This window comes from Oryctolagus cuniculus, chromosome 8 (genome assembly GCF_964237555.1).
Source record: "Oryctolagus cuniculus chromosome 8, mOryCun1.1, whole genome shotgun sequence".
Taxonomy (NCBI): Eukaryota; Metazoa; Chordata; class Mammalia; order Lagomorpha; family Leporidae; genus Oryctolagus; species Oryctolagus cuniculus.
In genome coordinates, this window is record NC_091439.1 from 4,022,625 (window position 1) to 4,043,183 (window position 20,559).

A 20,559-nucleotide genomic window follows, 5' to 3' on the forward strand; every position below is an offset into this window, starting at 1 on the left:
CATTTTCTAGTTTTGGAATTAAGGTGATGCTGGCCTTATAAAAGGAGTTTGGCAGGTTTCCCTCCTTTTCAGTTGTTTTGAATAGTTTGAGAAAAGTTGGAATTCTTTTTAAGTCTGGTAGAATTGAGCAGCGAAGCCTTCTGGTCCTGGGGTTTTCTTTGTTGGGAGGGTCTTTATTACTGATTCAATCTCCATCTTGGTTATTGGTCTATTTAGGTTTTATATGTCTCCATAACTCAATTTTGGTAGATTGTGTGTGTCCAGGAATCTACCCATTTCTTCTAGATTTTTACAATTTGTTGGCATATAGCTGTTTGTAGTAATTCCTGTTGACTCTTTTTATTACTTTTTTTTTAAAGACTCACTTTTCATTTATTTGAAAGGCAGAGAGAGAGAGAGAGACAGAGATAGAGACAGAGAGACATCTTGCACCTGTTGGTTCACTCCCCAAATGGCTACAATAGCTGGGGCTGAGCCAGTCTGATGCTAGGAGCCAGGAGCTTCTTCTGGATCTCCCACAAGGATGCAGGGGCCCAAGCACTTGGACCATCTTCTGCTTCTTTCCTTAGTACATTAGCAGGAACCAGATTGGAAGTAGAGCAGCTGGGTCTCAAACTGGCGCCTATGTGGGATACTGGTTCACAGGTCAAGGCTTATCTTTCTGTACCATACACCAGCCCTGATCTTTTTATTTCTGTGGTATCCATTGTATATCTTCTTTTTCATCTCTGATTTTATTGATGTGTATCTTCTCTTTCTGCCATTTTTTTTTTGGTTAGTTGGGCCAATGGTGTGTCAATTTTGTTTAGTTTTTCAAAAAACCAGCTCTTCATTTCACTGATCTTATTTATTTTTTGTTTCAGTTTTGTTTATGTCTTCTCTGATTTTAATTATTTCTTTCCTCCTACTAATTTGGGGTTTGGGTTTTTTTTTTTTTTTTTTTTTTTTGGACCTTGAGATGCATTGATGGCTCATTTATTTGCCTTTCTCATTTCTTTTTGTAGGCATTAATTGCTATAAACTTACCTCTTAACACTATTTATGCTGTATCCCATATGTTTTCATATGTTGTGTTTTCATTTTCATTCATTTCTAGGAATTTTTTTTATTTCTTCTATGACCTACTGTTCATTCAAGAGCGTGCTGTTCAGTCTCCATGTGTTTGCATATTTCTAGAGATTCTTAAGTTGTTAATTTCCAGCTTCAGTCCCCTGTGGTCAGAAAACATACATGGTATGATTTCAGTTTTTTGAATTTGTTGAGACTTGCTTTAGGGCCTAGCATATGGTCTACCCTAGAAAAAGTTCCATGCACTGATGAAAAGAATGTATATTCTTCAACTGTGGGATGAAATGTTCTGTAGATATCAGTTAGGTGCATTTGGTCCGTAGTATAGATCAGCTCTGTTGTTTCTTTGTCAAGTTTCTGTCTAGTTGATTTGTCTATTCATGAAAGTGGGGTGTTGAAGTTCCCCATTACTATTGTATTGGAGTCTGTGTCCCCCTTTAGATCCAAAATAAATAAAGTATATTCCCTGATGAGGGAAATTTTTTATAGGTTCATGGAAAATTTACATTTTTACAGAAAAGATTTATTTATTTGTATTTGAAGGACAGAGTTACAAAGACAGAGAAAGAGAGAGAGAGAGAGAGAGGGAGAAAGGAAGAGAGAGATCTTCCATCCACTGGTTAATTCCCCAAACTGCTAGGACTGGGTCAGGCTGAAGCAAGGAGTCTGAAACGACATCCAGGTCTTCCACGTGAGTGTAGGGGCCGGTGACTTGTATTATTTTCTGTTGCTTTCCCAGGCACGTTAGCAGGGAGCTGGATTGAAAGTAGAACAGCCAGGACTCAAACCAGCAACCATATGGGTTGCCAGTGTCACAGGAGGCAGCACAACCCACTGCACAACAACACCAGCCCCTACATTATTTTTTTTTTGTTTTTTTTTTTAACTTTTATTAAATGAATATGAATTTCCAAAGTACGACTTATGGATTACAATGGCTTCCCCCCCATACCGTCCCTCCCACCCACAACCCTCCCCCCTCCCACTCCCTCTCCCCTTCCATTCACATCAAGATCCATTTTCAATTATCTTAATATACAGATCAGCCTAGCACACATTAAGTAAGGATTTCAACAGTTTGCTCCCACACAGAAACATAAAGTGAAAAATAATAGATGATTTTTTTAAATGATGATGAAATCAGATCAGACCTATTGTCATGTTTAATCCCAGTGAGAGTCAAGTTGGGAATTGATATTTTTTTTTTTTACAGAAGTTCAGTTTAGTATGCATTAAGTAAAGATTTCAACAGTCTGCACCCCCATAGAAACACAAGGTGAAATATATTGTTTGAGTACTCGTTATAGCATTAAATCCCAATGTACAGCACATTAAGGACAGAGATCCTACATGAGGAGTAAGTGCACAGTGACTCCTGTTGTTGACTTTACCAATTGACACTCCTGTCTATGGCATCAGTAATCTCCCTATGCTCCAGTCATGAGTTTCCAAGGCTATGGAAGCCCTCTGAGTTCTCCGACTCTTATCTTGTTTGCAAACTATGCAACAGATAAAGGGTTAATAACCAGAATCTACAAAGAGATCAAGAAACTCCACAAAAACAAAACCAACAACCCACTTAAGAGATGGGCCAAGGACCTCAATAGACATTTCTCAAAAGAGGAAATCCAAATGGCCAACAGACACATGAAAAAATGCTCAAGGTTGCTAGCAATCAGGGAAATGCAAATCAAAACCACAATGAGGTTTCACCTCACCCCGGTTAGAATGGCTCACATACAGAAATCTACCAACAACAGATGCTGGCGAGGATGTGGGGAAAAAGGGACACTAACCCACTGTTGGTGGGAATGCAAACTGGTCAAGCCACTATGGAAGTCAGTCTGGAGATTCCTCAGAAACCTGAATATAACCCTACCGTTCGACCCAGCCATCCCACTCCTTGGAATTTACCCAAAGGAGTTTAAATTGGCAAACAAAAAAGCGGTCTGCACCCTAATGTTTATCGCAGCACAATTCACAATAGCCAAGACCTGGAACCAACCTAAATGCCCATCAACGGTAGACTGGATAAAGAAATTATGGGATATGTATTCTTTAGAATACTATACCGCAGTAAGAAACAACGAAATCCAGTCATTTGCAACAAAATGGAGGAATCTGGAACCCTACATTATTTTTTAATTCCATTTTTCCAGAAACTTTGTGAAGCCACCCCCTTATACTTCTCGAAACTTTTGGTTTCAGGATGTGTTTATACTCTTAACATTTTTGAGGTGCCCCAAACAGCTTTGGTTTAAATACATGTTAATATTTACCATGTTAAAAACTAAAACTGATATATTTCAAAATATTTATTCAAATTTATAATGCATTAAATGAATAACTTACTTTTAAAAAAATTATTTATTTGAGAGACAGACACACAGAGTTCCCATTTGCTGGCTCATTCCAATGCCTGCAACAGTTTGGGGTGGGCCAGGGTCTGCAGCTCAGAGCCAGGAACTCAATCCAGGTCTCACATTTGGGTGGCAGGGACCCAGTTATGTGGGCCATCACTGCTTTCTCCAAGTGTCTGCATTAGCAGGAGGCTGAAATAAGGAGTTGGAGCTGCAACTTGAACCCAGGTACTTCAGTGTAGATCACGGACATCTTAACCACTAGGCCAAACACTGGCCCCAGTAATATAGTTTTTTAAAAAATAATTTTATTTAATGTCATATATTTCATACATACAGTTTAGGCACTTAGTGATAGATCTCCCCTACCCTCCCTCCTACTGATGCTCCCACACATTCTCCTCCTCCCTTTCCTATTCCCACTCTTAATTTTTACAAAGATCTATTTTCAGTTTACTTTATACTTATAAAATTAACCCTACACTAAGTAAAGAGTTCAACAAATAGTATGAAGAAAAAACCACTGTTCCTCTACAGCTGAGACAAGGGCTGTAAACAATCATTGAATCTCAAAATGTCAATTTCACCTAATACATTATATTTTAGGTACTCTGTTAGTTACTACAGATCAGGGGAAGCATATGGTATTTATGAAAAGTAATTCTACTTTGTTAAATGAAAAAAATTAGTGAAAAGAATAATGTTCATTTCAAATTTTTGTAAATTGTTTTTCAAAGTTGGTTTAATAGAAAACAGCTAGTTTCTCACACTTATTTTTGCAATTAGTCTGTTGCAATGCATTACAAGTTATGCTGCTTCTAGAAAAATCCACCATATGCTTATGAGAGAATGAGAGTGAAAAAAATAACATTTTTTGTATTATAAAAATAAAGTGCTTGGCTTAGTGGTTAAGGCCTAGTTGAGATGCCCTCCATCTCATATTGGAGTGCCTGAGCTTCAGTCCGCTTTCACTCCCAATTCCAGCTTTCTGCTAAGGTGCACTCTGGGAGGCCACAGAGGATGATGGCTCAGGTAGTTGAGTTCCTGCCATCCATGTAGGAGACAGTTTGAGCTCCTATTGCAGACATTTGGAGCATGAATTAGCAAATGGGAGCTCTCTGTCTCTATCAAATACATAAATACTTATCTATATCTTTTCTTTAAAGTTTGATTTTATGGACATCTGAAACAGACTCCCTGAACTAGATTTGAGAAACTCGTGCTGAGATACTATTTTCAGTTTCTGTATGATTTTTCCCCCTTTTTACTGCTCCCAGTTTCTTTTTAAATGGCAATGTATTACAGGAGAGGTGGATGAAATCTTTACTTCTCAGATGTCTCTAAAGGTTGAAATTTTAAGTTAGCCCTGTGATTGGGACTTATGAAAGAACATATTAAAAAAAAAAAAAAAAGCTATGGCTCCCTGGTCTGACAATACAGGTTCCTGCTTTGCCCAGTGATCATGCATATAGAAAAATGGGCACCTGAGGGCAGCATGACACAGTCAGAATTCCTCTATGTTGAAACCTACGAAGCAGAAGCAAAACCGGAGCTTTTAGAAAAGCTACATAACTGAAGTAATTACCAAATCATAGTAAGCTTTTTCACCAGCATTTGTAACATGTTGGAGGAGGTGGAATTGTCACGTGGGAGCGTATGCCTGCTGGGTTTCTAATATCCCAAGATTTACAAAGCCAGATTTTGCTAATGGATGATGAACACTTTTACTGTCTCCGAAAGTATGTTTTCTTCAAGGCTTCCAGACCCCATGTTATTCAAAATAACAGCTTGTAGGATCATCTTTCCTAATTCTTCAACCTCTAGGTCAGAGGGTATGTTTTCCTAGTGAATACATAATTGAGACCATGGCAGTGTTGAATAGTTGTAGCAGACAATATGGCCTGCAAACCCTTAAATATTTACTATGTGTTCCTTGCATAAATTTCAAAATTTGTTTAGACTCTTGCCCTTAGTCAATGAAACCTTCTGCAGTTTGGATACTCCTTCCCATGAACATAACTGAATAAGGTAGAAGTTAATCTCTTTACTTAAAATTCTAAATGTGAATGTTTTACAAAAGTTATCCTAGTTTTTTTTTTTTTTTTAAAGTTCATCAAATGATTTCCCTACAAAAGGCAGTTAATGTATCTTCAGAAGAAAACAGGACCCTTGGCCGGTGCCGTGGCTCACTAGGCTAATCCTCCACCTGTGGCGCCGGCACTCTGGGTTCTGGTCCCGGTCAGGGTGCCGGATTCTGTCCTGGGCTCTCCTCTTCCTGTCCAGCTCTCTGCTGTGGCCCGGGAGTGCAGTGGAGGATGGCCCAAGTGCTTGGGCCCTGCGCCCCATGGGAGACCAGGAGAAGCACCTGGTTCCTGGCTTCGGATCGGCGCAGCGCGCCGGCCGTAGCGGCCGTTTGAGGGGTGAACCAATGGAAAAGGAAGACCTTTCTCTCTGTCTCTCTCTCTCTCTCACTGTCCACTCTGCCTGTCAAAAAATAAAGAAAACAGGACCCTTGCTGTGGCATAGCAGGTAAAGCGGCTGGCAGCAATGCTGGCATTCCATATGAGCACTGGTTCAATTGCCAGCTGCAATTCTAGCTCCCTGGAAAAGCAACAGAAGATGGCCCATGTGGTTGGGCCCCTGCACCCACATGGGAGACCTGGATAAAGCGTTTGGCTCCTGATTTTGGCTTGGCCCAGCCCTGGCTATTGTGGCCATTTGGGAAGTGAACCAACAGATGGAATACTTCTCTGTCTTTCCCTCTCTCTGTAACCTCTATCTTTAGGGGCTGGGCCGATCTGAAGCCAGGAACCAGGAGCTTCTGGGTATCCCACATGGGTACAGGGGCCCAAGTACTTGAGCCATCTTCAGTGCTTTCCTAGGCACATTAGCAGGGAGCTGGATTGGAAGTGGAGCAGCTGGGACTTGAACCTGCTCCTGTATGGGATGTTGGCCCACTGTGCCACAGCTCCAGCCTCATAAAGCTTCTTAAAAAAGAAAAAATGGAGAAAATATATTGAAAATGGCAAGGTAATCAATTCAGAGACTAGCCTTAAATTTTTCAGGATGTGTACCCCTAAAATAGGGTGTTTTGACTTTTGGGTGAATATTTTCTAATGATGAGTGGTATATCATTAGCTAAATATTCAAAATATGGGCTTTCTGATACTTAGGGGTTTCAGATAGAGCTCTTATTTTTTGTGGATTTTTCATTTTGTATATTTCTAGGTTTGATTATAATGTCTCCTAATTTCAGAGGTTATGATCCAGATTTGACAGAAATGCAGCATTGCTTGCAAGGGACCATCTCTGTGTCCCTCATTGTACTAAGAGTCTGTTTCAGTTCTCTGTGCTGTGTTGAATTAGTGGAGTTCAGCAGATGAGAAAATACTATGAAAGCATTTCCCTGACATACAGTTGGTCGGCATTTGTTTCAAAGTAGGCTGTCTTTTGTCTTAAGTTATAAATCAGTTTGGAAGAAAAGGAATGGAACTATGACAATGTATGAACTTCTCTGTGAAATCTAAGAATCCTTGAGGTACAAAGTGAGTTATTAGCTTGCTTTAGGCAATGTTTTCTTGTGTAAGAGTATTTCACAATAAGGAATGAAGCTTATATGGCAAGGATTCAAAATATGGATCTTTTAAGGGATCTTTCCTAATGATAAAGACTTCATTGTACTTTTATTCCCTATCAAGTGGTGTAAAAGCCAGGATAGAGATATGTATAAATATGATGGTATTTTAAAAATTTATAGAAAGATGGAATTAAAAATAGGGGTATTTTGGTGAAAAAAGGTTGAAAGCCATGCTTAGTTTCTCTTTCCATTTTCCATGAACTTTTTGAAGTGCCCTTGCATGTGTGCCAGTGAGAAGCAAAATGGATTGATGTGATCCTTCTCTTTTTGCTTCTGAACCTTTCCTAGAAGAAAGCACAGTAAGTGACAGATGTAAACCAGTGGAGCTATCGGGTATTCAAGAGTTGTTGGGCATCTCCGACCCACAGAAGCATGGTGCTCTTTAATCTCTGCCTTGCCAAGACAAGTTGTAGTACAGAGTACTGAGTGACAACACTAGTGCTTCCTTACTATGTAGGGCTTCCAAGTATTTCAGTTGGCTTTTGTTGGTCTGAATTTATATTCATTTTCCTGCCTGACTGCTGTTTTCCTAATTACTCTTTCAGAGTACATGTGAATCAAATTGGTATCTTTATACCACTATAGATAATAGTATGGCCACTGTTGAAGTATATGAAAAGCAACACCAAATAATCAATAAAATAGATCTGAATTTAGAATAAAATATGGTTTTATAAACCAGAATGACTCTGTGGGCTTTACTACTGTTTTAAAATGTTATAAAGTGAGGCTGGCGCTGGGGCTTACTTGGCTAATCCTCTGCCCGTGGCGCTGGCACCCCAGGTTCTAGTCCCAGTCAGGGCGCAGGATTCTGTCTCGGTTGCTCCTCTTCCAGTCCAGCACTCTGCTGTGGCCTGGGAAGGCAGTGGAGGATGGCCCAAGTCCTTGGGCCCTGCACCCACATGGGAGACCAGGAGGAAGCACCTGGTTCCTGGCTTCGGATCGGCACAGAGCGCCAGCCGTAGCAGCCATTTGAGGGATGAACCAACGGAAAAGGAAGACCTTTCTCTCTGTCTCTCTCTCTCTCTCACTGTCTAACTCTGCCTGTCAAAAAAAATTGTTATAAAGCATGATGACGATTGATGTTGCTTATATTATATTATGATTATTTACACCTTACAGTACACGTTCATGGTTTCCTGAAAATGTATTTTTGACTCAGTAGTCACTAAAATATCTTATGAATTTCTCAAAAGAATTTTGACTAAAAAAAAAAACCTCACTATCTTTTCTTGCAGTTTTAAGTTGTCATCTAAATTTTATTTGTAAGTTCAAGTAGTTCTAAAATATGTAATTTTTGATGAAGGCATTAAGCTTATGTTGACATTAAAAAGAGTGTTTCATTAAACCCTGAGTGTCATAGTGAGGGAGAAGCGTTTTCAGGATGGCAGAGTATTGATCTGTGAAATCCACTCAGGAACTCTGGCAGAAATGCTCAAAATTACCATTTTTAGAACTCTGGAAATTAGCCAAAGGCTTGCAACAGTCCAAAGTGTTTTTCTCAAGAGGAAAACAAAAAGCACCTGGATCTCAGTGACAACAGCTAGCTCTGTAGTGTTTTTACTCATCCCTGTCGCTGGCTCTGCAGTAACTAACCTTGGAAACCAGTGACCTCACAAGTCACAGTGGCCATGAAAGCCAGAAGCCTGGCATGCACTGGACTGGGTGCATTGGAGTTGCCTACAAGCCCCTTCCCAGACAATTATTACTTGGGTTGCTGAGCAGCTCCCTGGAGAACTGTCACATGTGAGGCTTCCCTTTCCTGGCCTGACCCTGCACTAATTTCACTGCAAATGCCCCAAGACAGCTGCATAACATTGCTGCTGCCTGAGTGCTGATGGAAGCTGCAGCACACAACAGGCAGCCCAAAAGCTGGAAGGGAAAGCTGGGAATCAAGACATACAAAGGGTCTTGTGCACATGCCCAAGAAAAATATGAGTTTTCCCTCAGCTTTCATCACTGACTGACCTTGAGATTCTGCACAGGCAGGGAGTGAAGGCCAAGACAGAGTGGTAAACTACCTTCTGGAGCAAAAAGGTGAGGCTCCCCAGGCACACACAGCTCCTGGGCAGTTTGCATTCTCTCTGAAACATGCTTGATTAGCTGAGAAGACATCCAATGATTGGACAGAAACTGCCTTAAATGCCTCCAAACAAATAAATCAGTAACAACAAATATCCTAGGAGAGTGAGGTGTCTGATTTACAGAGATGACACACTATATTTAGAATATCTGGTTTTCAAATAAAATATTATGAGACTTGCAAAGAAACAGGAGGGCTCTATGTGGTAAAAGATAGCAGTCAATAGAAACTGTTCCTGTTCAACACCAAACATTGGTCTTAAATTGGAAGAATGGCCCAGAAATGTCCTGTGTGCAATCCATAAGACAGATAGTTTACAATCAGGGACAAATAGATTGAAATAGAGAAATGGAAAAAAAGATGTGCCATGTACGTGAATGGCAACTTGCAGGGACTGCAGTGGCTATGTTGATATTACAAAATAGACTTTAAGGCAGACATTTTAATTAGAGACAAAAAATGATGGAAATTGTGATATTCTGATAAAATACGAAGGTTTCTGCCTGGGTCCTGGCACAGAGCTCCTAAAACCCTTGTGGGTAGGGTGCTAGGAGAATCTTATTCTGGCATCTGGCCTTTGACCTCAGTTCCTGTCACAGACCCTTAATCCCTTAGGATTTCCTGGGTGTTGAGAGCATATTTTATTCTAATGAAGTGGCTCTGGGAAAGGCTTAGTGTGGGGGCTGGTTGCCAGGTGAACTAACCGTGTGATTGGAGGGTTGGAATTGATAGCCACCTGCTCACTCCCCATCCCCCCAGCCCTCACAACCAGTCATGTCTCCTCCCAGGGAAAAAGAGGGGCTGAAGGTGTAGTTGTTACCAGTGGCTGATAGCTTAATCATGCATGTTTAACAAATCCTCCATAAGAGTTCCAAGGAAGAGGTTCAGAGAGCTTCTAGGATGGTAAAAACATTCTGTGCCAGAAAGGATAACCACCCCAGCTCCACAGGGAAAGCAAGCTCCGGTGCTTGGGACTCTTCTAGACATTGCCCTGCATATTATCCTTTATAAGTGGTTATAGGTAAGTTGGAATTTCCATGAGTTCTGTGAACTATCCTAGCATTGATCTTATCAAAATAAAAATGACTAAGTAAATCCTATCAACAAGTCTATGTCAACAAATTAGATAAATGAAATGGACACATTTTAGACAAATAACTACGGAAATTCAAGAAGAAATGAAATGTCTGAATAGCCCTTTAAGAAGTAAAGAGTTTAAACTAGTAAACCTTTAAAACTTAAACATCATCATAAAAATGAAAAAGTCAACTTAATTTAAAAGGAGGCAAAGGCTTGCATTGACATTTATCCAAAGATGGTACACGAATGGCCACAAACATGTGAAAATATTGTCAACATTCAGTAATCAGAGAAATGCAGATCAAAACACAATGAGATAGCACCTCACACCCATTAGGATGGATACTGTAAAGAAAATACAGGGAGTAACAGTGTTGGCAAAGACCGGGAGTGATGGAAACCCTTGTGCAGTGTTGAAGGTTGTAAAATAGTGCAATCACTAAGGAAAAGGTCATTGGAGGTTCCTCAAAAAAATGAAAAATATAATTACTTCATAGAGATAATTACACACCCAAGTTCATAGCAGTGTTTTTTACTGTAACCAATAGGTAGAAAAAGACTAAATGTTCATCTACAGATAAAGGAAAGTGTGTTATGTACATATAACTGAATATTATTCAGCCTAAAAATGGAATTCTGTCACATGCTACATCATGGGTGAACTTTGCAAGCATTATGCTAAGTGAAATAGACCAGTCACAGAAAATAACACCATGTGACTCCAGTTATATGAAATAAATAAAATTGTTAAATTCATATAAACAGAAAATAGAATGGAGTGGAACATAGAGTGGGGTACGGGACAATGGGGACTTGTTGTTTAGTGGGTGTAGAGTTTCATGTGTGAAAAATGAAAAAGTACTCTAGATCTGTTTCACAATAATGTGAATATACTAGTGTGGACTAATGAACTTTACCCTTATAATTAAGATAGTACATTTTACATTATGTATTTACTACAATAAAAAAATCAAAAGTAAACACCTTCTTGTAGAACTACACTAAGAGTGTTATATTTGCATAAAGATAGACATCTAGAGCAATACAGTAGACCCAAGCGTGCACTAATAAACTTTATACATTTATGGTCAGTTTTTTTCAGCAAGAGTGCCAAGACAGTTTGATGAAGAAATAAATAACCTTTTTAAAATGCTTTTTGTTATTATTTATTTGAAAGAGTTACACAGGGAGAGAGGAGGAGAGGCAGAGAGAGGGAGAGAGAGAGTCTTCCATCTGCTGGTTCACTCCCCAATTGGCCGCAATGGCCAGAGGTGCACCGGTCCGAAGCCAGGAGCCTCCTCCAGGTCTTCCCATGCTGGTGCAGGGGCCCAAGGACTTGAGCCATCTTCTTCTCTCCCAGGCTATAGCAGAGAGCTGGGTTGGAAGTGGAGCAGCCGGGACTCAAACTGGTGCCCATATGGGATGCCGGCACTGCAGGCAGCAGCTTTACCTGCTAGGCCACAGTGCCGGCCCCAGAATAGCCTTTCAATAAATAGTGCTGTAACAACTGGATATTCACATTTTAGAAGAAGGAAATTGAGGCCGGCTAATCCTCCGCCTGCAGCGCCGGCACCCCGGGTTCTAGTCCTGGTTGGGGCGCCGGGTAGTCGTCCTGGTTGCTCCTCTTCCAGTCCAGCTCTCTGCTGTGGCCCGGGAGGGCAGTGGAGGATGGCCCAAGTGCTTGGGTTCCTGCACCCGCATGGGAGACCTGGAGGAAGTACCCAGCTCCTGGCTTCGGATTGGCGCAGCGCTGGCCATAGCGACCATTAGGGGAGTGAACCAGTGTCTCTCACTGTCTATAACTCTCTCTCTGTCTAACTCTCTCACTGTCTAACTCTGCCTGGCAAAAAAATAAAAAAAAAAAAAAGAAGGAAATTGAGTTTCTACTTTATACCATAAACAGATATGGAGTAAGTAGCTAAATGTAAGAGCTAATGCTGTAAAACTCAGAAAATACAGGAACAAATCTTTATGATGTTGGATCAGGCAATGATTTCTTAGATAAGATATGAAAAGCACAGGTAACAAAAGAAAGCTAGATATATTGAATTTCATCTAATTAAAACCATTTTGTGCTTCAAAAGACACCATCTAGAAAGTAAAAGAAAAAAAGTGAAGACACCCACAGAATGGAAGAAAATTCTTGCAGTGTGCCTATCACATAAGAACTCCAGAATATATAAAAGCTCTTACAACTCAACAATAAAAATACAAATATCCCAATAAGAGAAGGAATAGAATTTTAATAGACATTTCTGTAAAGAAGATACACACATGGCTGACAGAACATGGAAAGATGGTGAGCATCATTGGTCACTAGGTAAATGCAAATTGAAACCACAGGATGCTGGTTTATGCACCTAAGAGTGGCTAAAATCAAAAGGAGAGATGGTAAGTATTGGCTGATACCTCAGACACGGCTCCTGGGAATGTAAAATTGTACAGCCAGTTTGGAAACAGTCCTCAAATGAATAAGTATAGCGTTACCATAGGACCCAGCAATCCCACTCCTAAGTATATACTTTGGAGGAATGAAAGCACAGCCACAGGAAAACTTGTACACGAGTATTTATAGCAGCATTATTCATAATTGCTCCAAAGTAGAAACAGCCCAAATGTCCCTCAGTTTATGAATGGACAAACAAAAATAAAACCTGAATATCCGTGCAATGGGATGGTACTTTGCAATAAAAAACATTAAGTACTGATTCATGCTTTCAACATGGATGAACCTGGAAGATGCTATGCTAAATAAAAGAAGCCAGCCGTCGAAGGCCACATTTTAAGTGATTCCATTTATATGATGTCCTGAGTAGACAATTCATATAAATAAAATGTAGATTTAGTGGTTGCTAGGTGATGGCTGGTGGTGATGGAGGGAGAGATTTGGGGCCTGAGTGCTAGAGTGTTAGTGGGTATAGGATTTCTTTTAGATTTGATAAAAATGTTCCGAAATTAGATAGTTGACATGGCTGTACAATGTTATCAATATACTGAAATCACCGAATCATAGTTAAAAAGGGTCAATGTTATACAGAGTATATTTCAATAAAAACTACATTTTTAAAAAGTTATAGTGACTTGACACTCCTCAAAATGAAGTCATCATAGTCATTTTTAGGAGAGAAATTTGATTTTGTTTCTTTTTATATTTTTATGTAGTGAATAGGCATTTGTTTTTGAGCATTATTATTTTATTTTAAGTCAACTATGAAATTAAAGTTTTTATCATAAGATTTTAAGAGTTCAGCATTTTGTTCTAGAATGATTTACATTTAATAATTATTAATGACAATAGTTGAAAAATAGATGTTATAAAGGTCTGAATTTCCCAGATCACTGGTCAAAATTAAATTAAGGTCCTCTTTTAATTCTGTTAATAAAAACAAAGTATTGGAAAGCAGCTGGCTTAGAAGAGAATTTGTTACCTGGTCATTATTCATCCATCTTCAGCAGTCCTTGGAGCATGTCTCAAAGAGCTTACCACGTCAAGTCAAGATGAATATTATAGTGTGATTGATTATCCTTGTTGCTTTGTACCTTGAGGCACAAGGTTTGAACTGATACACTTGGGAAGAACTGGGAAAATTGAGATTTTTTTAAAATACAGTATTGTGAAACATTATTCTTCATTAAAGTTCTTTTCTATATTTTAAGTAAATTTTTTTTGGAGCTGGTATTGTGATATAGTGGGTTAAGCCATATGGGCACTAGTTTGAGTCTTGGCCGTTCCACCTTTAATCCAGGTCCCTGCTAATAATGTGCCTGAGAAAGCAGGGGGAGATGGTCCAAGTGCTTGGGTCCCTGCCACCACGTGGGAGACCCAGAAGCTCCAAGCTTACAGCCTGATCTAGCCCTGGCTGTTGCAGCCATTTGGGGAATGAAGCAATAGTAGATGGAAGAGTCTCTCTCTCTCTCTCTCTCTCTCTCTTTCTCTCTCTCTCTCTCTCTCTCTGTATGTGTGTGTGTGTGTGTCTCCCCCTGTCTTTGAAACTCTGCCTTTCAAATAAGTTTAAAATTTTTTTTCACCAAAACTTTAGTATTACAGATTTTATTTATTCAATTTATGGGAAAGATCTAAGATTATCTGGCAAAACCAGTACTCATTGTCAAACTTTTCATCCAATCTTTGATATAATGTCTGATCAAGAGGCAAGATTTCAAAAACAACAACAACAACAAAAAAAAAACCTTTTAGCACTTTCACCATAATTAGCATGGTTGGGACACGTTTTTTTCATTTTGTAAAACAGAAAGGTAGCTTTGAGATGGGAAACAAAGATTACCCTTAACACACAGACTAGATCTATGTTCTTGTGGTTGAAGGTCTGTATCCATATTCCCTTAAAACTCTCCATACCTTGTATCCCAGAAGTATATTGTCTCATTTTTAATGCTACCATTGTATCCTACTGTTTTAATAAATAAAATAGCCTTGGAAAGCATGTGTTTATCTGTGAGAACATCGTGTACAGGTGTGTGGGCACACTTTGTAGTTACTGGAACCATGTTTTTCCAGAGGTCCTGTGCACTTGTCCATATTCCACATCTGTCTCCTGTACTCGTGACACAGTTCTCTTGGTATCCAGATTGAACCTCAGAATTCTTCCTAACTGGCAACTTCTGCAGGTTTGGAGCTGGCACAGGAGGCGATTCCCTGTGACCGCAGTTATATCAGTTTCCTTAGTCAGCATGTTTATATCTTTTCTGATTTTTGTCATTTAGGTTTTCTGCTCACATGTTGTTTATTAGTAGGAGGCTTTGGTTAAACTTTATTATCCTTAAGTCAGCTTGGGAAGGTGCTGGGAGACTTTTCTCCATGGGTCTTACAATTTTCAGAACATTTTGCAAATAGAGGCTTTGCTTGCCTTTGCAAGTGTGTCCTTTCAAGTTTACAGTGAGCACCTTTGAGAGACACAGTAACATCAGAGCGGTAATCAGATTTGCTCAACTGCTTTCAAGACAGAGCCAGCATCTTCAGCCAAGAGCAAGGAGACAGACATGTATACTGCCTGTTACTAGAGATTCCAGTGCCTGAAGCTTAGGGATTCTGTCCTTAATGACAGCCCATTGCACATGCAGGTGGCACTTGTCAAGTTTCTCTGTGAGAACTGGGGTTCAGGGAAGTAGAGCATTGAGCAAGGTAATGCTGGTAGCCTGGCTACTTCTGTTGTAATACATGCTTGTCTCTCGCCCAGGAGTCTTGTTTCCTCTCCCAGCAGCTTGAGATCGTGACAGGAGGGTAGACCTCAGATCCTTTATGAGTGTTATTTTTTAGTAATAGGAACTCTATCATTTATTATTTCTATAAATATTGCATAGAATTTTTCAGGGTTTTTTCCTAGGTTAAAATAAGGGTTTGTCATAATTTTGTTTTTTTATATTTAATGAGACTTTTAGAAGCATAATTGTCCATCTGTATTTCTTACACATTAAAATTGTCTTATGAATGCATGCATATGTACACCTATGTATGTATCTATGTATTCATGTTTTCAAAAACCAGATCTGGCTGGCTCTGCTTAGTCATTTACTGAAGAATCAATACCAGTTCTACGAATGTCCAATACGATATGTTACTTGCTTGTTTTGCAGAATATTGGAAGGAAGATGACCTGCCAAGAGTTCATTGCAAATCTCCAAGGGGTAAATGAAGGTGCTGATTTCCCCAAGGATCTGTTGAAAGTAAGCACTGAACTTTTAGTTTTTGAAGCATGCATGCATTTTAATTGACTGCTTGCTGCTTAATCCAAAATAAGCTAAGAATCTCTGTCTTGTTCTTTGCTTTGCTTATATTGGTGTTATTTCTACTGGACTCTGTCTTTGATGCTTTGAATTGCAAAGTATCCTGGCTGCAGTAGTTCCTAAAGTCTACAATGGAACCAATGATACTGAAATAAGGCTAAATTTGGAATTGTTGGTGATGCCAATAGTGGACAGTTTTTGTGAGCAGATCATCAGAACTTGAGAGAATGTCACAAAGGCATATTTACTATGGAAACAAAAACGTATTTGCATATCGTAATGGAAACAGTTCTGATTATGCTCAGTCCCTTCTCATAGGGCTATTCAGATTGTCACTGGAAATAGATTAAATTAAATTCTGAGTAATTTTAGGGTGCCTGCATTAATTGCATTCCCAATCAGCATGTTTTTCCCCATCATCAGATTGTTTTCAAGGAAACAACAAAATCAACTTTAGAATTCATACATTCTACCAGCATTATAATGAGTTGTATGTTTAATCAAATACAGAATAATGAATATCTTTGCAGTTGCAGGGTAAGATGTGTATGTTGAAAATGTGGTTTTTACACATTTCTATTTGATTTTAGCCTTTTGAAAATTCATATTTATTTGAGAACTTTTTTAAAAAAATTATGTATTTATATATTTAAGTTACAGAAAGAAAGAGAAAGAAAGGGAGGGAGGTATAGAGGGACAGAAAGGGAGAGAGGGACAGAGGGAGGAAGGGAGAGGAGGGGAGAGGAGAGGAGAGGAAGAGAGAGAGAGAGAGAGAGAGAGAAAGAGAGAGACAGAGAGTCTTCCATCCACTGATTCACTCCCCAAATGGCTTCAATGACTGGCATTGGACCAGACTGAATCCAGGGTGGCAGGGGCTCAAGCACTTCGGCCATTTTCCACTGCTTTCCCAGCACAGTAGCAGGGCACTGGATCAGAAGTAGAGTAGCCAGGACTTGAACTGGTGCTCACATGGGATACCAGTGGCTCAAGCTGTGGCTTAACCCACTACGCCACAATGCTGGCCCCAAGAATTCCTGTTTCTTTCCTTTTTTTTAATATTTATTTATTTATCTATTTGAAAGAGTTACAGAAAGAAGGAGAGACACAGACATCGTCTCTCTGCTGGTTCACTCCCCAAGTGGCCTCAACAGCCTGGCTCAGCCAGGAGTTTCATCCAGGGCCCTTGTGTGGGTAGCAGGGGGACCAAGCACTTGGGTCATCTTCTGTTGCTTTTCCCTTGCATATTAGCAGGGAGCTGGATTGGAAGTAGAGCAGCCAGAACATGAACCAGTGCCTGTATGGGATGCCAGCATTGTAGGCAATGACTTAACTTGCTATGCTGCCCTGAGAACTCTCATCCTTATTAATATAAACTAAAGGTACTTTTCTGTCTGCTGCTTTTATAACTTTTTTACAAACTAGAATTCTAAGTCAGTAAGACTTAGAATCTCAGAATACTATATTTAATACCTCTTTCATTTTGCATAGTATCTCTTCAAGTTTGGTAGAACCTAGTTTATACAGTTTAGAAATTACATAAAATAAAAGACTTACCTTTCAATGGTACATTTTAAATTATAGTATGATTCAATTGTGTTACCATTATTAGCAGATTCATTTAAAGGATCTGACTCCAAAAGAAACCTTATCTATATACTAAGTGTTAAAATGAAGGCTAAGGGTGGTTCTATGGCCTAGCTTAGAAGACCCATATTAGAGTATCTGGATTTCATGTGCAGCTCTGGCTCCTGACTCCAGTTTGCTGCTAATGCAGACCTTAAGTGGCAACAGTGATGGCTTAAATAAGTGGGTTCCTTCCACCCATGAGGGAGACCTGGATTGCATTCTCTGCTGTGCTACCAGCATGTTCAGCCATTGTGAACATGGGGAGTGAACCAGCAAATGGAAGCTTTCTGTTCTCTAACACTGCCTCTCAAACAAATAATTATTTTAAGAAGTGATGTTCATTGCACTGAAGCTATACAGTGTTAATCAGTCTTTTTTTCAGTCCATGATATTAACAGAGAAAATAATGGAGTCTCTCCAAAAACAGATTTGGGGGTCTTATATCAATTTATGTCAGAAATGAGAATCAATAGGAAGATCTTCATTGTCAATCTTTTAGATGCTAATGGTAGGCTAATGGTAATCTTCGTGACTGTGGATAGACTATTGGATAGATTTAGAGCATGTTTGATGAAGCTGTTGGAAGCCAAGTGTAGTCCATGTATGGTCCAGTGGTTACTGCTCACCTTGATGAACATATGTTCTTTATTTTCTTTGCCAAGAATTTGCCAGATGATTTGTTGCAGTTATGCTATTGAGATTATGTTCATAAACCTAAGGGGAAATACATATTATATTCTTCTTTATTTACTGTAGGAAGATGACAAGTGGAACAACACTGAAAGTGACAGTGTTGTTAGCATGGAAATTGTCAAGTGAAATATTGATTGCCTTTCATAATAAGCCTCAGCAATTCAAGCGAGAACGTTCCATTTCGGTAGAAATGGTCTTCACTGCCGATTTCAACAAGGAAGGCTTTCTTCAGACCAGTTGCATTTCATTTTACTATTCTGTGTGCCATTCCTTCCCACCTCTTTCTCTTCCTCCTTCTTTCCTCCTTCCTGTTTCTCTCCATGTCTCCCTCTGGCGCTCTCTTTTGCTTTCTTTGTTTTTATTTATTTGTTTTCTTTCTCATTTTCCCCCTTCTTCTTTCTCTTGTGATAGTGATATCTGTTGAGATAAATTATTGGATGGGCTATCTATTTGAATTTTAGAGGAACTAGGATTATAAACATGCCACTCAGATACTTACACACAGATAAACACAAAAAAGTTCGATATTGTCTTAGAAGTTTTGGAGTAACCCAGTTCTATCTTCTTCCACCCCCATTCTAAAGATTTGTTTGGCTTTTATCTGAGAGAGAGAGAGAGAGAGAGAGAGAGAGAGATCTTCCATCCACCCGTTAACTCCTCAAATGTCCGCAACAGCCAGAGCTTATCTGAAGCCAGGAGCCAGGAACTCCATCCAGGTCTCCCACGTGGGTGCAGGGACCCAAGCACTTGGGCCGTTTTCCAACTGCTTTCCCAGGTGCATTAGCAGGGAGCTGGATCAAAAGTGGAACAGCTGGGACTTGAACCGGCATTTCTATGGGATGCTGGTGCCATAGGCAAACGTCTAACCTACTACACCACAGTGCCAGCCGCTTTTTAATTTTATTCCACTCCCATTCTAACCCACAAAATTATAGGCATCCATGACCTAACAGTTTTTTTGTTAATGAGTTAAGAGGAAGGTTATGTACTTTATTAGATTTCTTCATAAAAATGTAAAGAAAATGCTAGAATCAATACCAAAAGATGCTTCAAGTCACCTTGTTGAACTGAAGCTTTTTAAAGATTTACTTATTTATTTGAAAGGCAGAGAGACAAAGAGAGTGGGATAAACAGAGATGGAGACAGGGAGAGAGACATCTTCCATTTGCTGGCCTACTCCCAAATGCCTGTAAAAGCTGAGGCCAGTCCAGGCTGAACCTAGGAACTGGTAGCTCTATCCGGTCTCCCATTTAGGTGGCAGGAACCCATACTTTTGCTGTCATCTGCTGTCTCCTTGGCACATTAATAGGAAGCTGAAAGAAAAGCAGAGGAGCCGGAACTTGGAGTGGCATTCTGATACAGGATGCAGGCGTCTTCATCGGTGACTTAATCTTCTGTGCCACAATGTTGACCCTGCACTGAAGCTTTTATTATTACACTTTGGTTTCTTATTACTTTTAGATTTCTTTGGGTCAAAAGGAACATTGAGATTTATGTCTCTTCACATTTCTTTGGAACGGAAATAATACTTGGGCTTATGTCTTGATCAATGTGTTTACACAGTTGGAGTCGTTTACTTTGTGTTTATCAGGTGTTGTGGGACATGGAGAAACTGCTGGAACCAAACGGGCACTTGTCCTCAGAGTAACATAGAGGGCTCCTCCTCTCCTGAAGTCACAGTTCTTCTGTATTAGAATGAAAGTACAAACTGTATTTTTGCTTTTTCTTAAAAGAGAAATGGTTAAGAAGTAACAGTTCATAACATAAATAAGAAACTGGGCTCCAGCTTGTAATTCAGAAATTTCAGTTAATGATTGCTTCCAAATTTGCCTTAGCCTGCATTGAAGAAATGGATGATACACCAAGTCCCCTCCATCCTTGTTTTTTCTTTTATGATTTACAGTTTTCCCTGCAATTTCTGTTGTTTACTAAAATAACATAAACAGATACTTAAGTGCTTTGGCAAATAAGCTTGTTCTTCCATACAAGTTGATTACAGTATAAAGTGTATGCATCTGTGACACAGACTGAAGTTGGATATCCAGAGATAGAGTACTATTTAGGGTCTTCAAAGGCTGGGAGGAGGTGCTGTGTGAGATGGACCTTCGCAGTACAGCTGAGAGAATTTATGTATTTTTTATTTAGGTTATTTTTCCATCTCATCTGCTGTTTCCTCTGCCGCACAAAGATATGCTCATAGTTATTCCTCTCTACTGCATCCCCAAATCAGGACAGGTATGCCAAACTACTTGGCGTGTTTCATGGCT

The 20,559-nt window shown here is 39.6% G+C and overlaps 1 protein-coding gene across 22 annotated transcripts in view; it reads left to right on the forward strand.

Annotated features, from left to right (window-relative positions):
- The window catches only part of PSD3 (pleckstrin and Sec7 domain containing 3), a 588,112-nt gene that overhangs the window by 319,019 nt on the left and 248,534 nt on the right, over positions 1 to 20,559 (forward strand). For 20 of the 22 annotated variants that reach the window (XR_011378165.1, XM_008267258.4, XM_070047345.1 and 17 more), the window contains one exon: positions 15,824 to 15,913. The exons of the other annotated variants lie outside the window; for them this stretch is intronic. Coding sequence is in view for 19 of the 20 variants with exons in the window: in XM_008267258.4 (XP_008265480.2) it covers positions 15,824 to 15,913 (90 nt within the window). In the remaining variant the exon portion in view is untranslated. The remainder of the gene's footprint in view (positions 1 to 15,823; positions 15,914 to 20,559) is intronic. 22 annotated transcript variants of the gene reach the window in all.